The sequence below is a fragment of the Epinephelus lanceolatus genome, chromosome 6 (genome assembly GCF_041903045.1).
Source record: "Epinephelus lanceolatus isolate andai-2023 chromosome 6, ASM4190304v1, whole genome shotgun sequence".
NCBI classification, from domain to species: domain Eukaryota; kingdom Metazoa; phylum Chordata; class Actinopteri; order Perciformes; family Serranidae; genus Epinephelus; species Epinephelus lanceolatus.
The window spans coordinates 22,191,484-22,216,937 of NC_135739.1; the positions used below are offsets into that span (position 1 = coordinate 22,191,484).

Sequence of the window (25,454 nt, forward strand, 5' to 3'; positions counted from 1 at the left end):
CTCTAACCATTCCTGTTGATCTACTATAGTGATATCATAAGTATTTCCCCCCTCTCTCTATGCATTTATGTACAATGTGTGCGTGTGTGTGTGTGTGTGTGTGTGTGTGCAGGCTGATACCCAAGTCATCCGGAATGACCTTGCATCCTCATTATTCTTTGCAGCCAGCCCCTTCAAAGCAAGCTGTGGGATGGCAGAGTGGAAATGACGAAGTGGTGTCTGATCTCACACTGATTCCTGCTCTGACTGATACATACACGCACGCTGCTTGCTCGGGCTAATATAGTCGACATTATTACGAGGGCTGGGAGAGGAGAACCTTTTAATGTCGTCCTCAGAAGAGGATGCTGTGTTTCCAGCGATGTAAATAATTTAGAACATCTTGCAACGCATTTGCTAATATCACTCGTAATTCAGTGGGTCACGCCGTGTTTTTCCCACCATGGCTCCGGCAGGCTGGGGGTCTCTTAAAGTCTAAGCAAAAAAAAAGTTTGGTTCTGCTTTGAATGCTTGGTGGTCTCTTAGAAAGCACTGATTCATAGATGAGGCGAGGGACTGCGGGCAGAGCCCAGTAAAAGGGTTAATGGCTCAGAGGGTGCTTCTGGTCCTGATCGGTATAAAAGATGTAGTCGCAATTCTCATTTAGCAAATAGTCATTTGTGGCTTTTGATATAACCTCTGTGACATTTCCCCCGGCCTCCAGCTGAGATGATTTTATGAGCCGGGGTCTTTTATTCAGCGGCACAGATAAACCTTGTAGCCGTCTTCCCTCTCCTTCTCTTCCACATATCGGCCTCCCTGGCTCTGTCTGCCTCTCTGTTACCCCCTCTCTCATTCTGACAGGCATGACATGGCAGTGGTAAGACCCACTTCTGTGCAGTAGCTGGTTGTGGGCTGTGCTGCTGAGTGGCTGGCACATCACAGCACCTCTGCCTCAGGAGATAGAGCCATTTGAATTGTGTTCCTCAGCCCACAGAGCACCACGCTGGATATTATCATCAAATGGGCAGCAGCACGGAGAATCTGACACACCGGCTAAATTTGACGTCTAATGTAAATTGAAGTGTCGAAATTTTTGCTGTCGATGCGTATGATGAGTGTGTCCTGTTTGTGTTCTGACAGCGGGCATGTGAATGGGTAGTGGGGGCACGGTTGCAGCAGTTACCAGGTTTGGCCATGCTGCAATGCAAATGTGCTGCATTCAAAGAGATGTGCAAATGGGGCCAACGTGCTTCCCCCACTCCCCCCACATCTTATCAGGTAATTACCGGCTCACCCTTGAAATACCAACATGGTGGTGGTACACTGGTGATGGTGGAAAGGCGACATAGGTCATCTTGTAATTATGACTTCTTCCCTCTGCCTTTATTGTGTGTGCATAATCAGCTCCATCAGGGCTGAAATAATTGATTCTCCATTTATGCTAATGGTATGGATCTGGAGCGTACCGGAGCAAATACTCAGCCATGTTGTCTTTTGGGTGTGACATTTAAAATGGAATGAAGAAAGAGTTAGATTCCAGTCAGATAGCAGGATGTTTTCACTCTGGCCTCAGTGACAGCCTTGAGTAGAGACGCCAGGTTGCACTTGTACTAACCAGACCAGACACTAAACAGGGACGACACCCTCAGATGTATTTCACCACTGCCTGTTAAGGGACCTTTACCATTGTGTATCAGCTGATAGAGGTAAATTAGATCGCGCTCATGCATGCAGAGCCTTACCAATTAATCCCCCCCACCAACCAGGCTGTGTGAGGCTCAGACTCACTTAGACGAGACAGACCCAAACAGGCTTGCTTGCTTGCAGTGTCACAAAAATACCTGACAAAAGCTTCATAAAAACATATCAGACCAATACCTCACAACTGCCTCTGAATCCCATAGTTCTTTAATGTCAATCACCTGTCAGCTGCGGCTGATAGGCTGCCAGCAGCCCAGCAGGCTGCCTGTGGCGGGGAAAGGTAGCACTCACTCATGGGAATTAAAGTTTTCCAGTTACTATTCATGACATGAGCAAATCACTCGTACGCCCAGTCCCCTCTCCATGAAGAGCGATTGTAGTGAAATATAGTAAACGTATCGAAAGGCTTTTTTTCTTCAGCATGAAATTGGTGTAAAAATGACCTGAAATGTGTATGAGGCTGTATAAACATCTGAGTCCATCTTAGTTGTGCACTCAATTTCATGCTTTAGCTGCCAGACACCAGTTCTCACCATGCCAACTGGGCACTTACAAATGGCCAGTTAACAAAACCTGCACACCAAGGAGCTTCTGCCATATTGTTCACTGGACAGCACTCTCCCCAGAGGAAACCCCTCAAACAAAGGCAACACAGTGGAGAGGAAGGCCATGACGGCTCTATCTCATTCCTCCCTGCCACTCACACGGCACACACATCAATCACAGCCTGCCGGCCTCAGATCCGAGCAGCTCCTTGGATGCAATCCGTCACAGGTCCTTAGGCTCTGACATGCTTCTTAAAAGCTCAACTAATCTGCCTTAGATAACGGTCTTAGATTTCCTTGGTGGGTGTTAATCAAAATGATCTGCTCTGTGTCCAAGGAATAACCAGTGGTCACTGTGAGGATGGACGCTGCAATTAAGTACATCGTTAAGCTAATGGGAATGGATGAGCACGGAGGATGGAATAATATTTGACACCCTGCTTTTTTAATAAAGAGTTATGTATTGTGTTAGAAATAATAAATGAAAGCTCTGTTTTTTTCTTAAAGCAAAAAAGAACTGACAATAATGCAAAGAAAAAAGTGAGGGGAAAAATCTCTGAGCTTTGATTCTGCTTTAATATTTAAACCTAAAGTCTCATTTTAGACTCAGGTATTCCTTTAGTATGAACTTTCCAATCCGGTGCCAGATTACTCATGAATAAGAGCCTACATTATTCAGTGACTGGTGCTTTATTCACCAGCCCGCATGGTGAAATACTCCAGCAAGGAGGATACATGCCACCCCTTCAAGAGCAATTGCCACTCTCAGTGAGCCCTCCATGGGAGCAAGCTGCTGAGAGGTAGGTTGTGATGGGCCCAATTTAATGCTCCATTATGCAAATTGATCATCTCAATTGACCATCACTCTGGTAATAGGATGGGCTGACTGGGTGTGAGGAGCGAATGGGGGGTGGAGGGGTGGTGGTCTTTTAAAATCTTTAGAAAAACATCAGACTAAAGTCCCAGGTGCTAAAAATAAGCGAGGTGAGTAAAAACATGAAGAAATGCATCACAACTTCCACCAATGAGGCGTGACGGCGATGAGTGACAGGAAGTTAATGGCTGTCTTGGTGACCTCTCTAACGACCAGTTACGTTTAAAAGTCACCTGTCTTGTCATCCCTCGGAGAGATATAAGAATAAAACGCAGCATTTGCATGATGAGCACCAGCTCGACAACATTTTCGCACTTTCATTCACTTGGGGTTTTCTCCTTCGATTTATTTTCCCCTCCTGAACCGACTCCCTTCTTCATAATTCAAAAATTCCAAATAGATTAAAGCAGCAAAGTGGGGGTATTTGTTTTCATTTCAATCTAACTTGGAGTTAATATTCCACAAATTATGCATTGTAGTGAGCACAAATTGAGTCAGATATTCTTTATTTAATGGGGAGATTTTCAGCACGCTGATCCCCTCGCGACCCTGTGAAGAATCACACGACACACTTGAGTTTCCTTCAGAATGGACAGGGCGCAGGAAAGTCAGAGTATGGGCGAATTAATTTTGTCAGTGCTTAATTGCATTTATTGGCCATGCCTGGCACCTCCTAATCCTGGATTATGATGATGCATTAACAGCTGTGACTGGCTGTTTACAAGGCATTTATTAGCCGGTGTCAACATAACGAGACAAATTCCACCTATCACATTAATCACCCCACTGCCAGGACTCTGTCACTGCCAAGAGCAGAGCCAGATGAAGCATAGGCCAAGGCTGCGCCGGAGCTGCTTCCCATTTTCCCGCATTAGCCATTGTTATACGGCAATCAGATTACCTCCTCAGTAACTGTCAGCCCCGGCAGTGAGGTGGTGACGTGAAACTTGAAGTGAATAAAGAGCAATGAATTGGGGGGAGGTTAAAGATAACGGGAAAAGAATTATGGGATCAAACGCACGGTTGAGTGCGTCAAACCACAAAAACAATTTTCCCCACATAATGCTTCTAATTGAAGTCAGGTCACTTAATTACAGTGAGAGTATTGTTTACTGTGAACCCATCTCCTCTTCCTTTTTCTCTGTCCATCTGTCAATTTCCCCTCACTCTACCTCTATCTCAGTCCCATTGTCTCCACTCTGACACAAGAAAACACAACATGCAAAACACAGAACGGAGTGCAAAGTGAAATATTATCAAATATGAAATTGGGAAGATGGTTTCATGAATTATGTTTCATGATTGATTAAAGGCTGATTCCATGTGAAGCATCCTCGCCGCTCTATTGTCATCAAGTGACTGTAACAGCTGTGGCACAAAAAGAGTATGCGTGTTGCAATATCTCTAATTATGCTCAATTAAGCTTCAATAAAAGGGTTAAAAGATGTTTCAAGATGAAACTAGTATTCTGTTGACACAAAAGGGGTGCGGGGTGAGTGATACTCGCTTTATTCTGCCTGGGGTCGGAGCAGGAGGGACATTGATTTCTTTCCCTTTCAAGTGGTCCCCACAAGTGATGTGCAGCAATTAAACAAGAGTCTGTGAGACAGACCTGACAAAACCATTTGAGAAATGACACTGGAGAGCGTCCCGCTGGCCTCGCCTTAATGGAAGCAAGGGGTATAGATATTGCATTTTGTACAGACACAAGGTAATCATCGAGTGAGATCGTCTCTGCGCCCGGTAAACACTTTGTCTGTGTGGTTCTCTGATTCCATTTGAAGAGCAACGTCTGGTCTCAGACTCTGTGCCAACATCAGTCCTCCAATTCCCGGTTCTGTCAGGATCAGCCGGACCTGACACATTGATGTTGTCAGTGAGGAATGCTCGAGATAACCTGCGAGCTCAACGTACGGATGTGTCTGCTCAAAACAGGCTTCTGTTAAAAGAACATGATTTAGGAAAAGTTCTTCATGGGGAATCTCTGCTGCACTTCAGACCCTGAACATTATCTATCGTGGCTAAAAAAAACTAAATTGGCTCCAGCAGCAGCAGCAGCAGCAGCAGATGAACGCTTGACATAAACTGATTTAATGCACTTGCACAATCAAAACTGATGATCCAGTGGAACTCGCTCCATCTTGCATTTTATTACTGCTAAACAGTAGATTTATTACTCTCAAATTTTGCACATCATATCATGCTTTGTAGATTGCTTTTACAACAAGTGGTGAGACTGGATTGTAAAATGCATGCTCTCTGGCTCCCAAAACGAATGTGCTTTAGTGATAAGGACCGGATGAGAGGACGGGAGATACGGCACAATGCAGTGGCGCATCTCCCGGCTAGAGCTGTTTCACTGTGCAGTAGTCTGCGTTATATAATTCTGATGGGGTTCGCTGGCACCTTACAGTTCACCTCCCACTGCTAAAGTGTGAACACAGGGGCCAGCTCTCTGGCTGTGTTAGACTGTCCTCTGACAAATGTGCAGAAACAAATAAACACACAGACAAGCCTCGTAAGGGCACAGTATCAAATTACATCCGGTTAACACATAGCCCCACAGCTGACTTGTGTTTGGCGCATGTGAAGTGCATGTCACCCCTGATTAATGCTGATTCATGATATTGAGATAAGGGCGGCGGGTGGAGTGCGCCAACGTCCACCAGTGTCCAACTCTTCTGCCTCGCAGTACCCCTTTTTTCAGAACGAGCTCCCTGCCATCTGTCAGTATTGGAAAGCCCTTGTGACTTGCAGCAGGTTTTTCCAAACCTACATACATGGCTGCCTTTCCCTGTCAGAGACTCTGCTGTGCATGAACCTTCAGCTGTAACCAGCCACTGGGCTAGAAAACGGTGTCAGCCTAGCCAAAGCCTCATTGACACCCATGAAAAATCTCTCTTAGTAGCATTATTGACCCAGGACATAATCAGCTGGTGGGCTGCACATTGGCCAGCACAGGGCACAATAAAGTTAAGAAAGCTCTACCACCAGTGAAATCACTTTAATGTAATTGGACGTTGTTTACCTAAGTGTAGTTTAATTGCCTGGCTCCTCGCTGAATCTTTCATGCAACTCCGTGTGCCGCAAACAAACACACCACAGCACTGGCAACGTCTCCTTATTAGTTATTCATGGCTTCATTTGCTTCATATCTCCGCTCACTCTTTTTCTGTGCAATGCTGAAAGCTAGCAGAAAGTACATCCTCAGCTGAAACCTGTGAGCGGAGATGGCTCCTGTGCTATCAGTGAGAAGAAAAGAGGCTTCCTTTATGAAAAATGACTTCGACGAAGTAAAGAAAACTCAGAACAGAACAGAGAAGCTGCCTCATCTTGAACAAATAACAATATGTGCGTGCGGAGGCTGTTGATTTCATGCAATATCACACTTCTGGATTGTGTGTTTGAATTATATTGATGAGGACCCAACAGTCATTTCCTTTAACACAAAGAGGATGAGTCATAAAACTGCACCTCTCCTGCCTCTGGTACCTTATTTTTGCTGGCCCGGAGTCCTAATAAAGCTCGTGTGGGGCTCATAAATCAACTGCATGTCTCTCCTAACAGATACATGATGATTAAAACGATGTATGATTAAAAAATCTTGTTCAGTTCATCTCCAGAGTACTCAATTAAATAAACCCCCGTCTTGTCCGATGACATACATCAACAATGTCGCTTCACCCCTGTCCAAAACGGGCAGAAACGAACAGAGGGCAAATTAAAGAAAGTAATGGAGTCCAGTTGAAACACTGAAACGGCTACTTGTGTGGCCTCAGGTTCACGCACCAGCTGTGACAGCGACCTCCAAGAGTCTTTGACTTTGACCGACAGCAGATTGGGTGGACAAGGACGCTTTTAGAGCAGCTCTGGTGTGCACTCAAATTGCAGCAGTTGCTAAGTACTATCATATGAGAAATAACTGCAACTTAAAGCCTCTCCTTCCTCCTCATTAATAGCATTTACATCTCAACAACATATGGCGTGTTTCTGCCTGCATCCTAACTACCCTGACATGGAGAGCAGTTAAATTTTCTCACAAGGCATTGCAAAACATTTTGCGTCAGTATAACTCAACTGACCTGTTCTTGCACGGTCAAATCTGATCGACAGTTCTGTTGTTAACTTATCTGATGATGTTGTAATTTGTGAACTTCAGGTGATTAGGGCTTTTATTCCTGCAATGCATTTTGGTTTGTAAATAACCTATGCTTACACGGGTATGGGATTACATAGCACGATGAATCAGAATCCGAATCAGAAATACTTTATTGATCCCCGAGGGGAAATTATTTGTGTTACAGACAATGGTTCATACCCGAATCAGCTATCACACCATGAATTAGTCCTCTGCCACATATTCAGACATAGATGTACTTCTTACTGTGTGCATGACCCGAAACTCCTTATCCATCTACTCATTTTATTTCAGCACAGACCACTAGAAAACCACGAGAAGAGTTTCTCCCCGTCCTCCTTATTGAGCTATTCTGTGAGCGATCAGTGCTTTGCTGAACACCTACTTCACAAACACTTCAGTTTAACCAGTCACCATAGTCAAATGTTGGAGGGCTCTGATATCTGTAAAATCCACACCATCTTACTACCGCCTGCCGTATAGTGTCAAAGACCTTTTGAAGAACTTGTAAGATGGAAAACTAGCCATTTTTGCGTGCAAGCTCGGCTTATGCAACACCCAACCATGAGAGTTCACTCACAGAGCAACAAATATCTCACATATACTGCACTGAGACAACTGTCTTAAAAGCTTGATGGTCATGTGCATTTGATTATTCTGCACCAGACCTGGCATGTACAAAGCAGTGATCTCTAAAATGTGTGTGACAGTGACAGTAAAAGAAGAGCACATTCTGAAATATGCACAAAATACATTTAAATCCAAATTTAATCACATTAACTCCCGCGTAAGGCAGCTGATATTCGAAAGACTACTATGGTAGGCTATATATTTATAAGGTGCATTTATATGCAGCATTCAGATAAGCAGGCCTACATGTGAGCACACACACACACACACACACACACACACACTCTTGCCCCTTTGAAGCTACTTTTTCCACACCATAACCTCACACATCCCTGATCTAGATGAACAAGCAAATTCATTGGCAACGTGTGAGCAGACACTGAGGCCAAAACAAAACAGAAGGGTCCATAAATATGTGCAGTGTTAATTGTTGGCATTAACTGCCATCTGGTGGCCAGGACTGGTACTGCAGGGAAACAGAACTGGAAAGATCAGGATTTCAACCCCACTAAATTTGGATTCTGAGTGAAGAATACTCATCATCCAAAACGGATCTTTAATCAGCCATGAGCTAATTTACCCTCACCTTGACATCCACTGCCTCAATCTCAATATCTCAAATCTCTTTGTATTCAGAGCGGTAGGTTCAACATTGTATATCCACAAAATTGCTGATTTTCAGTCTTTAAACCCCAATATTAATGTTTATGAAGCTGCATTATACAATGAAGAGGGTTTATCCCAGACAAAATAAGACAGGCTTTGTCTACATGGACTTGATGGACCATCTTGCCACCACATTTGCAGGACACACTATCTGATACTGATATCATATCAGTGTGTATTACTCTCTATTTGCATGGCACAGCGTTTCTAAAGTTGTTCTATGTCTATGTTGCATTCACAAGTTTTCTGAAATATCGACACATCTAAAAACAGCATTAGTTTTAGCAGTAGTTTGGTAAATAACTTGTATTTAAGTCATTTTTTTCTTGATTTAGGGCACAGAAAGCTAATAATGACTGTAATGTGATACTTGGGGTAGGATGGGGAAAGGCGCCCCCTGAAGAACAAAGTCAATTTACTGTAAAATTAGAAATATAAACCAACAAATTCTTGGGAGAAATAAATTGGTACAGTAGCCAGTTTTGTTGTTATAGCACAAAAATAAAAATCCTGTAAAGCTACAGAACAAGCTATGTAACTAAATAAAAAAGTAAAATCTCAAACCTGACCCATGAATGGATTATCCAGCTGCTTTTTGCCCGTCCTTTAGGCTAGCTATTTTTATTTCAAGATGTCTTCCTCCAGCAAGCTTGCTAAAAATGTTGGCAAACTCTAAATAGCTAGCTAGCAATGCTAATGATTGCTTGCTTGCTAGCTAGCCAGCTAACAACGCTAGCAAGCTAATAAAACTACAACCCTATACTACTTTTTATATCCTCCTGAAACCCAAGCTTTTGTTTGGTGTGCATTTTTAATTATATCCTAGCTATCTGAAATTCATAGGACCCGATACATACATATATTTTAAACAGTGAATAATTTTTGTAAAAAAAAAAAAAAGAAAAAAAAAAAAAAAAAGGATGTCCTCATATGGCGACAATGGGTTTAATAAACTATAAAACAGTTCACTTCAATGCCTGAAAATTACAAACAATGCAACATTTGTTCAATGTTTTGTGACTCTGTGGGTTAGAGGTCACTGTTAAAGTCTGAAAATGTCCATTTCAGTGCCTGAAAATGGCTGTGCAAAAGCAAAATTGCAAATAATGCAATGTATCTAAAAGCCTTATAATTTGTTTGTTTTGTTATTTTGCATGAATTTTCTTTGCTCCATACTCCAAGCTAGGAATGTCCTTTTTATCTGTAGGAACAGTCTGACACACCTAATTGGCCTGCGATAATACAATAATAAAGCCCCAATGCCCTCAAAGTAGTGTAGATAGCACAAAAAAGTGTCCACAGAGGATTAAAGGACAACTTCGGTATTTTTCAACCTGGGCCCTATTTCCCCATGTGTATGTGTGCGTATGATTCATGGATACAACTCGTTCTAAAATTGGTTCAGTATTGAGCCGCGGAACGAGCTAAAACGGTAATGGGGGCAAATGCGTCCCGTATAAACGTGCTTTTTTCGCCACTGACCGGTTCAGATCACCATTGCTATCTCTGTAAATAGCATATGGTAGCGGCCCTGGGGCAGTGGTGAGTGTGAATGAGTGGAGTCAGCTGTCAGTCAGTGTTGCAGCAGAAAGGCGGAAGGCGTCCCCGCTTGGTAATGTAAGTGAGTATGTGTGTGTGAAGTGTGTGTTACGCTAGAAGAGTCAGAGGACGGAGTCTTTTACGTGCTACCCCCTGGAGTGTTAGCGGAGTTTTTGGAGTGCTCAACTAAACGGGCCTTTTTCCCAAACGCAAGAACAGGATGTCGCGCAGCACCCCGTAAGTTACAGCTTTCACAGGCTGCCTTTGCCGGACGGCGAGATGCTGAAGTTGTGGCTAGTTGTGCTACAAATGGATGCTAACACTCCTGTCCAGACACTGCGCCTTGCAGACCATCAGGTCTGCAGTGCTCACTCTCCCAAGATGACTACTGCCAGCCGAAGAAGAGAAGACATCCAATCGAAACACCTCTTCCTCAAGAAAACGGCTGTCCCACGAGTAGAGAGAGCTACAGACACAGTGGAGCATGACATGACATCACACAGCCCAGAGGTAAGGGAAAGGCTAAGTTAGTATGCTATTTACAGAGATAGCACTGGCGATCTGAACCGGTCAGTGGCGAAAAAACACACACTTCACACACAAACACACACACATACTCATTTACAATACCGAGCGGGGACAACTTCCGCCTTTCTGCTCCAACACTGACTGACAGCTGACTCCACTCATTCACACTCACCACTGCCCCAGGGCCGCTACAATATGCTATTTACAGAGGTAACACTGGCGATCTGAACTGGTCAGTGGCGAAAAAAAGCACTTTGCCCCCATTACCGTTTTAGCTCGTTTCGCAGCTCAATACTGAACTAATTTTAGAACGAGTGGTACCCATGAATCATACGCACACATACACATGGGGAAATAGAGCCCAGGTTGAAAAATACCTAAGTTGTCCTTTAAGCAGAATGAAGTATAAGGTGTAGCAAATCCAAAATGTACTGTCCTCATATCAGGACGCAGGTTTGCAGGGAATATATAGATATGAACTATATAAAGCCACTATATACCAGATAATCTGACTGAATATTATTTTGAGGCAGGATACCCCTGGGGGTTTTCACCCACTTTGTAAGGGGATGTCTTACCTCAGAGGGTCTAACTTTACAGTTTTACTTTAAATGAGTTTTTTTTTCTTTCAAAATAAATTGAATGACTTTGCCTACAAATCCCCCATCATCATCATATATATCAAAGCTTTTAAGTACAGCTTAATATAAATATCAAGAATGCAGTAGCTCAGATGAAATGTCCCAGTTTACTATAGCATATCCATTCAATACGTGTGTTCAGGGTAGACTACCAAATATTGCTTGGGAGATGAATTAAGGAGGTGGGGGCATCTTACCTCATCTTACCCTATTTGTTTAGGTTATATACAGAATAATAGCCACCATATATTCACACACTAACTAAACAAAGTGGTTCTAGTGTCCCCTAACCTACCTGTCACAATGCTGGGCCGTTTTCACTGTGCTCAGAATAGGTCCCAAATACGTGTTTCCAAATTACGAGCCGAGGCAGCCGAGTTTAAAGTGCTGCCGAGAAGCACCTGAAGGCATCACGGGAGGGAGTAGGAGGTGGCGCCAAGCTAACTCCTGCTGCATGAACACACAGAGCAGAGCACACCCTGCCAACGAGCCAGACAGTGTTAACAGGCACAACAATGTCGGGGAAGAGTTTTCGAGTCAGCGACGGGGACTGGATTTGTCCTGATAAAAAGTAAGTGCCCCTCATTTTCAGGATAAGTTTCCATTTTACGTACTGGCTGGGTAAATATAACGCAACGTTTGTTTTAATTTGCTGTTAGCACTAACGTACAACCGATAGTTAGCTTAGGCCTTGTAGCATGTCATGCTAACGGCGCCTAGCTGAGGAAACTAGCTTTTGCTTTCTCTTTCTTTATTACTTGCATTAGATGTTCAATAATATCAGTTGTTGATTTAAGGGCGAGGGCGTGTTTTGAATATACGTGTTTGCGTATCTTAATAGAAATTGTGACAGTGCGCAGACTTATAAGACAGCAAGCTAGCTGTCGTTAGCATTTGTGGGCTGGGTGAGAGTCCCCCGCTCACTACTGTGGGTGGTGTTTACAACGTTGTACAAGCCAAGTTGTCATGAGTATAGAGTCTAAGTTAGGTGCCCAGCTATATCACGTTGCACATGAATCGCAGTAAAAACGTCTTTAGTGACAGACAAGCCAGCTGCAGTCGTCAGAGCACAGGCCTCTGACACAGGCTGTCCAACCAAAGACTACAAGCTAATGGTGCAGCACATGAAGAAGAAACACAACTTCATTACTCATCTTAGTGGTAGCCCACACAGCTTCAGGATAAATGTTGAAGTAACAAGTTCAAGCCTCATCTGTTTATACAGTATGTTGATTTTCATGCTTTTGCAGGTGTGGGAATGTGAACTTTGCTAGAAGAACCAGTTGTAACAGATGTGGCAGGGGTGAGTCCTCTATGCAACTCAGTAGATAATGCAGAAGTTGAATGCACCTGCTGAGAAAAGCTGATGTTCTAAATTAACATGTTGTTTCATTTCCACAGAGAAAACCACAGAGGCAAAGATGATGAAAGCTGGAGGAACAGAGATCGGCAAAACTCTGGCTGAGAAGAGTAGAGGTCTCTTCAGTGCAAATGACTGGCAATGCAAAACGTATGTTTGTCATAAATGATAAGGGACTGCTAAATGTTGGATTAACCAAACAAAAAATGCCCATAGTCAGTGAAATGCATAAGTAAGCTATGCATTTCAGTTAGCTGAGACACTTTCCTTTTTTTAAATGTGTTGAAATTTCTACATATTTTATTTACCTTCCCTCCTGTTCTCACACAGATGTGGCAATGTGAATTGGGCCAGGAGGTCAGAGTGCAACATGTGTAACACACCGAAATACGCCAAGCTTGAAGAGAGAACAGGTATTACAACAAATAGATAGTTTGGTATTTTTAGCGTGCTTTTAAAAAACGGCTACTGAATGCCTTTTCTCTCTTTGTCTTTCAGGTTATGGTGGAGGTTTCAATGAAAGGGAGAATGTGGAATACATCGAACGGGAGGAGTCTGATGGGGAATATGATGAAGTGAGTTGTACCTGAAAGTTTAATGTTTAGATGCTGACATAGTGTAAGTCACGTGTAAGTAAAGAGATGTTATCCTGAATCTGTTTAACAAAATTTGCATTGTCAGAGATCATTTTTACTGATGAGATTATGTTTGCTCTTTAATGTCACAGTTTGGCAGGAAAAAGAAAAAGTTTCGTGGAAGGAGCAACAGCACACCTTCTGTAAAAGAAAGTGAAAAGAAAGAAGTGCCGAAAGGTGAGGATGACGAGGAGGAAGAAGATGAAGATGAGGAGGAAGATGGTGACCTTTCAAAATACAAACTGGATGTAAGACTGGTGGATGTAGCTGGAAAATTAAAAGATCACATACTATGATACCAGCCAGTTACAAATAAATATGAAACAATTCCTCTCCAGGATGATGAAGAAGAAGACGAGGACGGAGACCTGTCCAAGTACGACCTGGACGCCAGCGACGAGGACGACAAGCCAGCCAAGAAAAAGGGCAGCCGCTCGGGTTCGTCCCGTTCGCGCTCGTCCTCGCGCTCCTCCAGCTCCAGTTCACGGTCGAGGTCCAGGTAAAAGGGTACAGGTCAAGGGTAACTCCGGGCAAAATGTCAGTATCAGCTCAATCTTCCTTCTGATTTACTGATCAACATCAATTACATGTCCTGTTCTGCTGATTTGTTGTTTTCTGTTTTCTGAACCCCTCCCCCCTTCTGTGCTGTTAGGACCTTGATGTGCAGACTGAATGATTTATCCTGATAATATCTTCATGCTTTGCGTTTTTGTTTTGAAACACTTGTCACTGTAGAGCGAAGGAATGCATTGTTCATAGTCTTGAGATGCACTCTGTTTGCACTTTTTATCTGTTTTAGTTTTAGCTGTCTTTCTCTCCAAACTTCCATATATATATTTTATTAGTCTGAATATTTGCTTTACTTTAAAAGGAGGCAAAATTAGTTCCACTTTCACTGTAGTTAAATATGTCTGTGTATCACTGTGTGAAGCATCTGGCTGTTTGTCTTGCTCAGAAAATATTGGAAAGGCTCTGTTTTTTGTCTTTCAGGTCCCGCTCTAGAAGCTCATCCAGCTCCAGGTCTGGATCTCGCTCGAGGTCCCACTCCAGGTGAATGAGGTGACATGCACTCTCTCCCTTAGAGAGTGTATGTACGGGGCGACAAGCTCCAGAACAGTCGTATTCTCTATCTTAGGCTTGAACAAAGGCTGGATCGTGGTTACTCCACTTCAGTCCTCTTAATCTGCAGATAGCGATTTGAATCTAAAATCAGAAGGCAAACTATTTTTAAGTTTCAATCAGGCCCCCGAGAGTTTTAAAAAGACACAGTTTCACTACTTGAATTTTAATGTTTAAAAGGCTCAAGTCTTCATGGAGCATCCCTCAGGAGTGGTTCTGGCTTTGCTCATTTAGTTAATGTCATTTCATTCAGACGAAGCTAAACATTATTTGAGTATCATGAATCCATAGCTAAGTGCTCTACATCAGAGAAGCTTGATAAATACCGACGCTGCTCAGACCCTGTCTTGACCTTACTGACCTCAGTGCTTGGTTTATCCCTCCAAAAGATCCAGCTCCAGGTCTGGAAAGGGCTCCTCTCCCCGGAAGAGGTCCCGCTCACCCTCCTCCTCACCTGAGAGGGGACAGAAGCGCAGTCGCTCCAGGTCCTCATCTGGAGAGAGAAAGCGGAGGCGCTCTAGATCACGTTCGTCCGAAAGGTTTGGGTTTCTGTGGAATACCACACTGGCACTGCTTATTATTAGCCATCTGTCGTCATCTCGCTTATGGGAATTCAGATTAACAGAAATATGTTCATACTTTGCCATGTTACATTGATCGTTTTTTATATTTCGTGACCTTGTACTTGCTTCAAGTATGCATAAGTGAACGTTAATGGCTGAGCCCGCTGACCTTGTTCTTCTTCCCATGGTGTTTGTGTGATTGCAGGCGCCGCGGCCACTCCTCTGGATCCTCCCATTCTGGCTCCAGTTCAAAAAAGAAATAACTTTATTACGGCCTTTAAAACAAGGAAAAGGAACCTTAGTAGAAAAGTGCATGTTGTGTGGCAAGGAGAACAACCACATCATTTCAGTATGCTGTCATTTTCATAGAAAAGTCTTATTTCCTTCGATTAAAAAAAAAAAAAAAAAAAGGCAGCGGCAACATGACTTCTCTCTGCTGTTACCCATCATTAAAAGCTCCCACTTTAAGACCACATACGCCCCAATCTGTGACAAGTGTCTGTAACTGCAGGTGTCCAATAAACATAAATGTTTGGTCCCATAAGAAAATCACAAACTGTGAAGAGGCTGTATGCCATTTTGAACCCATTCTGCTGAGCTGTCATCGTGGCACTATATTTTATTCTATTTTATTTTTGCTTGTTTTGCCCTAAGAAACGTATGAGATTGTGTTACTTTATTTTTTTTTGAATAAATACATCCTCCTTTTTTTTTTTTCTTTTTCTTTTTTTTTTAATTATTATTTAAAGGTGAAGTACCTAAGCACCAGTTTAGACTAACGGAGATGTAGCAATGAATTTTGGCCCCTTTGGTTTTATTTCTTGCTAAATCTATATTTTGCTTTGTGTTTTCAAGGTAAGTATTTTACGTTTTGATATTGCTTGTTTTAACTAAATGGCAGTAAACTCAACATTCTTTGGTTTAGGTGTTTAGTGTTGCTTTTTTCTTTACACAGTTGTCACCTGTCAGAGTTACTTCTCTTTATTTGTCACGTGGGGAACTAATGAATTCAAGACATAACTGAATATTATGCTCCAAATTAGAACATCCGTAACAACAAACGCCGTTCAGTATGTCCCGATTAATGGTAGAATTGGCAATACAGTCTTTTTATTGGTGAAACAACTCAAATGTACACGTGTAAATAAACTCCTGTCGACATTGTCTCTTGTTACTTGCTTGTGCATTTTGATTTAGCCAAGGTAAGGCTGGTGGGGAGGTTTGGAGACACCTGGTGCATCGAGCACTGTCACTGTATTTATTATAGTCCTTAAACTAAAATTTGCTCACATCATCAGAGATAGGTGTCCTAATTTACAATCTGTTAATAGAATACATTCTGTTACTTAAGGCCAATATTGACATCGAGATAATTAATAAAGGCTTACAGACTTTGGCATTACAACTTAGTAATCAGTGTTGGGAAGATTACTTTTGAAATGTAATATATTAGTTACCCTGCTAAAATATAATTAGTCATGTAACTTGGTACATTTGATTACTTGTGTTGTTTTAAACTGAGCAATAAAGCTGAAATAGCAGGGTGTCTACAGGTCCCTAAAAAGTATTAAAATGTCCAAAAAAGGCCTTAAAAAGTCTTAAATTGTCTTAAATTCAGATGCGATGGGCCTTAAATATTTGTGGTCCGTCCTGACTGACCTGGTGAGTGTTTTAATCATTGGACAGAAGGATGGCAATGATATGTAGCATTTATGACAGTGATGAGATTGTTTTCTTTTTACATTAAACTCAACTCCAGCTCGTGGCCACATTCTGCATGCCCTTTCCCCCCCCCCACACTTGTCTGTCCTGTCGATTAAAGGCTAAAATGCCCCCCCCCCCCCCCAAAATATATATATTTAAAAAAAGAAAAAGACATTCAATCTTAAACAACAAAGATAATACGAACAGGGTAATGGAGATTGAAACGATGGGGTACAGCACCAGCCTCAACCCACCAAAAAGCAATCAAAATAAAATTAAATCTGAGTGACTTAATACATTAAAATTGTCAGTGCAGGGGTGTCGGTGGCTTAGTGGTAGAGCAGGCGCCCCATGTACAAGACTGTTGCTGCAGGGGCCCGGGCTCAACTCCAGCCTGTGGGCCTTTGCTGCATGTCACTCCCTCTCTCTCTCTCCCCCCTTCACATTTGTCTGTCCTATCAATTAAAGGCCAATAAATAAAACTGTAGTATAAGGTAGTATCAAAAAGTTCATAAAGAGTCTTAAATTTAACTTGGTTATGTGTTGACACCCTGAACAGGCTGTCAAAAGAAGATATTCCTTACTGCTGTAAAGACGCACAGCAACAAAGTGAAATTTATATTTAACATATTAACTCTTTTAAATTAAAAATAACATATTTAGATGTAATCTCTTTGTAATCATCAGCATTGTGATTAGTAACCAATTACATATTTTTCCTCTTATTACAATTTAATTTACTTTGTAATTTAATTACATGTAACTACTTACTCCCATCACTGATTGTATTGTGATGACTGTCAAAGAAACAGAGAAGTAGCAGCCATTTTCTCATGTGGAGACCTACTTAACTCAACAGGGATATTTATTTACATTCTAGTCTTTATAATTTTGGCCAATCTCCACCTCTAGATAATTATTAAAGACTGAGCACTGAGTGATCTAATACTGAGCAGTAGGCCTGACACTTGGTGCTGTTTTCATTTTGGTCAACAGGTGGCACTTGTTGCCACCCTGGTTTACTGACAGGAGGGGATGAGCGCACTGGTGCGCTTAATAGTGTGTGAAATTAGTCATAATTAAAGAGTCATAAATTAATAATATTGTCCCAACCAGTTTTTACTTTCAGAGACAGATATAACATGTCACAGACTGCATTCAAACTGGGCAACATTTTTTGTTTCACTGCAAAGTATTGGACAATTTTACACAGGTTGGCACTACTGTAAGGTGCTGATTCAAAGTGAAACTGCAAGGGAAGGGTCAACACTACACTACACGTGTCTGTGTAGCCTTTAGGTAGTGTTAGGGAGTAACTAGTTACATGTAATTAAATTACAAAATGAATGTAATCAGCTACAGTAGCTGAGAAGATATGTGATTAAACTACAGTTACCAATCAAAATGATAATTACAAAGTTTATATACGAATACATGTAAAAAGTTTGTGTTATATCTAACTTGTGCAGCTTTTAATACCTGATTTTCATTGCCCTTTACTGCCCAGTTTAAAACACTTGTTATATAAGTAATCAAACAGGAATCATGTAATGAGTCCATAATTTGATTAAGTCATTAAAACAGTTACATTATACATTTTTACAGGGTAAGCAGTCTGTAACCTCCGCTTCCCAACACTGCTGATAGATAATATTTATAGTATGGCAATTTTTCGACTGTAAATTCATTAATGGCGCAGATATTTTTACGAGAAATGACGCATACCTAATGTCCTTAAAGTGAATTTCCTCATAATAACCACCAATCGGACGCAGCCTAATGATTTAATAGCCCACATCTTTTAATCCTATCAGTAAACTCCATTTACAGATGCTCAAGGACAATATTTCTGTGCCCTCTGTTCCTAAGAGACGCAGAGCAGGTTTGTTTATTCCCCTATCTCATCAGATGAGTCCGCCCGTGTGCTCACTTCACCGTGATGTGATGACAATCATTGGCATTATGAGTCGTGCAGGTCCAAAGCAGGTGCGTGTGCGATACTGTTTACACTCAGCTCAAGTGTCGCATTCGCTACGAAGCAAAAAGTTAATGAACCGAGATCAACATCGCACAGATGTCCTACAAGATTTCCAAAAGTAGGGGTTGTAATTCAGTCAAGTATTCAAAGCCATGTGCCTGCTGTTTTTACCTCCTCTGGGCGCTCTCCCGGATAGTCCCGCCTCCAGCGCGTAAAGGAGCCGACGCGCTTTTACGCACCGCATTCAGTTGGAGCAGTTTGGAGCTCAGGAGGATTCCGCTGACAGAAATGGGTTATCCGCTTCACATGGGGTGTCCTCTCCGAAATGATGCCTAGGGACGGCTGTGATTCTGTAGAGGACTTGCAAACCACACTTGGAACGATGCTGGACCTCAACGTCTCCAAGCCATGGCGTGAAGGCAATGTCACCAAAAATTCCAGTTGTGGATCTGTATCAGTTGGTTTCCCCATCACAATGATGATCACTGGCATGGTGGGCAACTCACTAGCTCTGATTCTGGTGTATATCTCTTACAAAAAGAAGGAAAACAAAAGGAAAAAGTCTTTCTTGCTTTGCATCGGATCACTGGCGCTAACCGACCTGTTTGGACAGCTTTTGACGAGTCCAATAGTGATATCAGTTTACAGAGCTGGCCTGAAATGGGAGCGTATCGACTCATCGGGGAAACTGTGCGCTTTTTTCGGTGTGTGCATGACAACTTTTGGCCTTTGCTCTCTCTTCTTGGCCAGCGCCATGGCAATTGAAAGGGCCACGGCGATAACGAATCCCCACTGGTACTCCAATCACATGAAGACAAGTGTGACCAAGCAGACTCTGGCTGTCATATGGTGTCTGGTGTTGCTCTTTGCGCTGTTGCCTATCGCAGGGGTCGGGGAGTACACACGCCAGTGGCCCGGCACTTGGTGCTTTATCAGCACGGGGGACAGGGAAGTCCCGGGCAATATGTTTTTCGCCATCACTTTCGCTGTGCTTGGGATTTTCTCTCTGCTTGTAACACTTTCCTGCAATGTGGTGACGATCCGGGGCTTAATTATCCGCTGTAAAACAAAGTCTGGCACGTCTCAGTCTTCAAAACAGTGGGAACGGCTCACCACGGAGACGGTCATTCAGCTGTTAGGGATTATGTGCGTCCTGCTTATATGCTGGTCTCCTCTGCTGGTATGTTTTTATAGGCGGCTGCAGCCTATACACTCCTTACAGCATACAACCAATGGTCCCTATGGCCACATGAAACACTTGAAATATTTTCTAATAATGTTTTATTGTTTGCTCATACAATTAAGGGCCTCATTCTAACATGATTAGGTGTCCTAGTTCACAGTTTAATGAGGGTTTATTGTCAGTCACCTGTCACAAACAGCTGCAGATCTTTGTATCTCTAGAGAGGCTTCATCTCCTGATGGCAGGACAGTGAAAGGAAGCAATAGCAGATGCCACACACACACACACACACACACACACACACCGCACTTTTCTGTTTACCTCAATCACTCATTCAATCAATCACCCTCTTTAACTCTAATTTCCTTCTCTCTGCCCTGCACACACACAAACACAAACCGTACTCTCGCCGCTCAGATAAATGCTGTCACGTATGATTCCTTTGAAATGCTGCTGCCATTTCCCATTAAGGAGCAATCCACTTAGTCGAGCACTGTTTGGGGGGTCTGCTCAGTGTGCTATGAGGTCATGCATTGTCAGGCACACATTTAACCGTCCCACCAAGGTTATTAATAGAAGCCACAGGGCTGTAGTAGCAGTGACAGCAGGGAGTGAGGAACCTACAGTGTGGGCATCATGTTTTTCTCCTGGTGGTTTGTGATCAGTGTCAGTCATGTTAAATATTAAATGTTAAAAAGCTTTTATCTCTCATGTGCATAGACCTCTAATGGGCTGGTACATTTACCTACAGAGCATAATTTGTCCTCATTATCCTCTGTTGGTTTAAACATGTTGTTCTTCTACGTCCTCAGGTGCTGATGCTGAGGATGATCTCTAACCAGGTGTCCTCCCACGAGTGCAACTCAACAGTCATCGCCTCTAATCATACCACTAACCGGGACATCCAGCTGGACTGTAACTTTTTCCTGACAGCGATCCGCTTGGCCTCCCTCAACCAGATCCTGGACCCATGGGTGTATTTGCTCCTCAGGGAGATCCTCTTCCGCAAGTTCTGCATCATGGCTAACGCGGTGTCCAACTGCTCCATAGACGAGCAGAAGGAGACCCAGACGGCGTTGGATGCTCTTAACAAGCAGAACCAAGAGACCAACAACATCCACAAACCACAGTGCAGCTAGGTCAAGCGGGAGTTTCTGTGTTGTGGCTTTCGGGCCGGGACAGATCAGATGGATGTAAAAACGGATACACCTTCTTCTTGAATGTGTCGTGAGGAGAAAAATGGGGATTAATCGTTGCTCCGTTTCCTCGACAAAGGGATACTGTGCAGTGGGAGGCAAGATTGGTCTCCTCTGCAGTCGTACTGACAACCAGCCAAGTCTGCTCCGGGTGCATTTGTTAAAACACATTCCATTCAAAGTCACCTAACCAGCATGTGGATGCATGACTGTGTCACCTCTTGGCTGCCAGGAACTCCCTCATTTCTACCTTCCAGGTTTGATAACATCTCCCAGGCCCAGGAACTGAATATGGGTGACTCTAAACAGACTTACATGGAAGTGATGTATCTCGTGCTCCTTTTAGTTTCTGAACTGAGTCACTGTTTTCAACAACTTGAAGCCATAAGCCAGCTGAAGGACAAATGGCTCTTGTGAATGTCTGTAAATCAAGAGAGAAACTGTAAATTTATTGTACATAGCGTTGCCATATCTTACACTGAATGTAACTAAAGTGGTCGTTTAGAAGAAAAATGCAAATCCTAAACTGGAGCCAAGTGTTGACTGTAAAATTATTTATTAGTGTCTGTAGTAATATGAAGTTCCTGCGCTGAATGCCGATGCTGCTAGCTGCTGCTGGGTATCAGCTGTTGTAAATTTAATTGTGTGCATTGTTCCTCGGCTAGCAGCCAGGACTGTGAAATGTGAAGCTTTTAGTTTGTTGCCACTTTCCCTCCTAAATATGAACGCACTGGTTTATTATTGTGCAATTATTTTCTCAGCAATCGTCTTTCCAGAGAATCTTGAAGGCCTCTCACTAACGAAGTGTGAGAGGGAGAGAGCGGCGTGGTGTTCAACGTTATGAGATTATTGATGACAGGGTGGCCTGATACTGTAGTTACGGCGCTGTCAAAGTGTCACTGAGCAATCTCTGCCCATTTCATCTGATTAAAGGTACTCTCGCTCGCTAAGTACACACTCTGTAATGGCAAGTGTACTTCATTTCACCAGCCAGATCTTTGTGGGGAAGGCAAACTGTGCAGCCTTTTGTCCGGTTACATCATTATAAGTAGAGAGAGGGGTGCTCTTTGGACGCAGGGCTGACGAGCAGAAAAATAATGGAACGGGGGAAGTCGTGTCCAAGCTGTCCGAAACACACATCACGATATCTGAAAGATCAAAAAGCTTTTTTGGCAAGCTTGAAGCTGCTCGTTCAACTGACACACACGGACAAGATTTCATCAGTGTGAAGGTCAAGAAAGTTGAGCAGCAGCACTGATACACCAGTACACGGGGCTGTTTAGTTTTAAATACATATTTTAGCTGCTCATATTCATGCTTTTGATTTCTTTAGACATGCTGAATGTGTCGTTCAGTATTCAGTCCCTTTTATTTTCATCAGCAGCATTGATGCTGTAAATGCTCATTTCCTTTTAACGTGTACAGTGAAATTTCCCAGAGGTCTCAGATGAAAACAAGGTACTTTTCAATGGTGGTTTGCTTTTAGTGCCAAATGACTGAATGCCATTAAGCGAGAGAGTGCTGTCAACAGGCAGTCTCCTTTTACAGTGATGTAAATATGATCTTTTATGTTTTTTTGTAGCTACATTGTCATGTGTAACATTGTAAATGTATTCGAAGAGGTCCGGCATCTCGGTCAAAGAAATCTCAAGGATGGACACATTTGCTGTCATGGCAACCTTCAATTTATGGGACAATTCCTCACACCAACGCAGTTCTGCCTTCTCAGCACGTCAGCCAACAAGATTAGACGTATCTATACTCTGCTTTGCCCGGTCTTGCCTTTGAAATGTGTGAACACACATGAGCTCAGTGATAATGACAGTATGGGAAACTGTCGTCTGCAAAAGCCATGTAAGAGATGAACATTTTCTTCTTCGTATTGATTCAGAAGCCAGTCTGTCTTAGATTAACCTTGGCTGGTGAGCGAAAACAAGAATGGAAAAGGAAATGTGCTCATAATGGCATTATTCATGATTATTCTGGAGCCTATTGCCAGATATGAATATGCAGTAAACCCTAACGTGTTCCTCAACAAGTAATCAGTTTCATTAATGTCTAAGTGCTATCAAACCGGCATAAGCAGCGCTCATTATGATGAATGCTCAACTAATTGAACTTGTGGCTCTGCATTAGGAGCTGTTATCCCAGCATATGTTTGCACTGTGCAGCAGTTATTATGTTCTTCAGCAGAAACATCTGGGGTTTAATCCATGCATCTAAAACAATGATTACATTTACTCACCAGTTGCAGCGGGGTATGGAGAGGTTTACGATGGACTCAATCAGCGTCCACTTCAACCTGCGTCATGTCATTATCTCAGTTTGCTGTCCAGGAGACTTTGAAGCTTCCTGATCTTCAGCTAATAAAAATAATTACGCAAAGGTAACTGGCTCTACAGCCTCTCACAGTGGAAAGGAAAATGGCAGACAATTTTTTATTTGGAAACAGGAAACATGACACATTTCCAGCCTCTTTAATGGACCCAGTAAAGGCACAGTGTTTTTACAGGGAGGGCTCTCTGTGGTTCTGCAGTACAGTTTATTCTTATGACATATGAATGTTCATTAGACTCAGCGGAGACACACGGTGATACGGAATATCTGCAAACTCCAGTTTATCGATCCGCAAGGTGTGATCTTAAAAGGTGATGATAGAAGATGGCTTCATTAAGAGGCGTGTCAGGATTTAATGTGTCCTCTGCTACAAATCTCACACTGTCCATACTGTCCAGGTTTGCTCACGTGCTTTGACGGTGTTCATCTGTGTAAGGTACAGGCGACTTCAGCAGGCAATTACACACAAGAGTCCTGCTCCAGCTCTGGAGGGAGTGCACAATTAGATAATGATTTGAAAAAGGCTTTATGAGGGACGGGAGAATCTGGTGTTGCCAGCTGGCTCCATTTCTCTCATTCAAGCCACTAATGCATGGAAGTGATTTACTGATTGCCTCATGAGCTGAGGAGACACTTGATGACTTGAGATTTCAAGACAAGAGGAGATTCTGATATAAAACGTTTGATCATTTGATGTTGAATAAGTCTTTTAAGTTAATTGGAAATCGTGCAGTCTAATGCGTCAGTATCCAGTATACTTTTGGGAAAAATATCGTGCCATGATAAAAAACTTTACTGTCTTTGTTACATATATAACACCAGCGTTGCCGTCCATCAAGCTAAATCAGACAAGCATTTTCCTTTAAACTCCTTGTGTTGGATATAATCACTCATAGAATTGACTGAAATGAGGATATCAGCAGTTTTCCCCAGTGTGCAGGTGTCCTCTCTAAAAAAAGAAACTGGATAAGATATTTCCCTTTCTTGTCTCTGTGGTATCAAGAAATCAAAGAATGGCCCAGGTAGTGAAAACGTTGCATACCATGAGCAGTTCACTGATAAAGTACATGATGATCCTTTTGCAGCCATTTGGATCTGTCACTAAGTGAAGCATCAGTAAGATAAAGCTGTAGTCATATGCTTTGTCTGATATCCATCAAAGACACCAACAAAGCCAGACTTTAGGTGTAGTTATTGTTAACAGTGAGAGAACCAACCTGGCAGGTACATCAAGCAAAGTGAGCACATGATGGTGTCGCATATGGAAACAGGTTTGGCCCACCAGCCAAGGCTCCGCCAATGAATGTGGATAAGTACCAGATGTCTGATCAGATCAGACGTTCGTCGTCTTATCTCATCTTCATGTTACACCTCTGCTTTTGAATGTTTAACACGAACTCTTCACACCAAAATGTCTCTGAACTCTGAGACACGATTCTCAGATGAGGGCTATCCACATGCTTTCTGCTGTTCCTCTGCCAGCGCTTTTGTTCCTCCCACGCTGTGTTCAGGTGAGGAACGCTGTAATTTTGCAACCTTTTGTATTTTCCTTGAGATATTTTGATATATCTGTCATAGATAGGCCCACATAACATGTTGCTGAGAAAAGAAGAGAATTATCTACCTACCAATCAAAGTGTCCTTTCGGTACTTTATATCTTTGTCCTCTACTTGACGTGTATCAGTTCAACATGCACTTTTGATTCATTTTTGTCTCAGTGTTCTTGTCTTGTGGTGTAATGTTGTGATTCCATTAAAGGATGTGAACATATTTTTCAGTATGTGTTGGGACTTTGTGGCTGCTGGAGCATGTTTTCTTATTAAATATTTATACATCCTCATCCTAATTAATGAAGGATGCGCGTGGAGTGTAGAGTGTTTGACAAGCTGTGTGCCTGCTGATTGAACTCTGCTTCGGCTGAGCCAAGGAATAATCTAGTGTCCACTGGACTCAAGCCATGTAACAACGCATGTCCCCTGGCCTCAATTTTATTTTTGAACATCCCCTGTCCCCAAAACTGAGGCAAATCAGAAGTATCCTCACATAACAGGACATAAGAGACGTTTGATATGCTGACTGTGTAACGTTATGTCACATCCCGACGAGTCTTGTTTTCAGTCTTGAAAATGCCTGA

The 25,454-nt window shown here is 42.6% G+C and overlaps 2 protein-coding genes across 2 annotated transcripts; both read left to right on the forward strand.

Moving 5' to 3' along the window:
- The first annotated feature begins 11,665 nt into the window (after nucleotides 1-11,665).
- zranb2 (zinc finger, RAN-binding domain containing 2) lies at nucleotides 11,666-16,085 on the forward strand. The gene is made up of 10 exons (XM_033622732.2): nucleotides 11,666-11,815; nucleotides 12,495-12,547; nucleotides 12,646-12,754; nucleotides 12,935-13,017; nucleotides 13,103-13,179; nucleotides 13,332-13,487; nucleotides 13,578-13,738; nucleotides 14,230-14,289; nucleotides 14,748-14,897; nucleotides 15,127-16,085. The coding sequence occupies exons 1-10, from the start codon at nucleotides 11,760-11,762 to the stop codon at nucleotides 15,182-15,184; spliced, it is 963 nt and encodes a 320-aa protein (XP_033478623.1). The 5' UTR covers nucleotides 11,666-11,759; the 3' UTR covers nucleotides 15,185-16,085.
- A 2,712-nt stretch (nucleotides 16,086-18,797) lies between these two features.
- ptger3 (prostaglandin E receptor 3 (subtype EP3)) lies at nucleotides 18,798-21,065 on the forward strand. Its single transcript, XM_033622877.2, has 2 exons — nucleotides 18,798-19,783; nucleotides 20,599-21,065. The coding sequence occupies exons 1-2, from the start codon at nucleotides 18,929-18,931 to the stop codon at nucleotides 20,923-20,925; spliced, it is 1,182 nt and encodes a 393-aa protein (XP_033478768.1). The 5' UTR covers nucleotides 18,798-18,928; the 3' UTR covers nucleotides 20,926-21,065.
- The last annotated feature ends 4,389 nt before the right edge of the window (nucleotides 21,066-25,454 follow it).

Excerpts from the sequence above, each read along its gene's own strand:
- ptger3 (XM_033622877.2), top strand. The coding sequence starts at position 18,929 with ATGATGCCTAGGGACGGCTGTGATTCTGTAGAGGACTTGCAAACCACA. Across the intron at positions 19,784-20,598 it reads TATGCTGGTCTCCTCTGCTG|GTGCTGATGCTGAGGATGAT; the intron begins GTATGTTTTTAT and ends CTACGTCCTCAG.
- zranb2 (XM_033622732.2), top strand. The coding sequence starts at position 11,760 with ATGTCGGGGAAGAGTTTTCGAGTCAGCGACGGGGACTGGATTTGTCCT. Across the intron at positions 12,548-12,645 it reads TTGTAACAGATGTGGCAGGG|AGAAAACCACAGAGGCAAAG; the intron begins GTGAGTCCTCTA and ends TCATTTCCACAG. Across the intron at positions 12,755-12,934 it reads AATGACTGGCAATGCAAAAC|ATGTGGCAATGTGAATTGGG; the intron begins GTATGTTTGTCA and ends GTTCTCACACAG.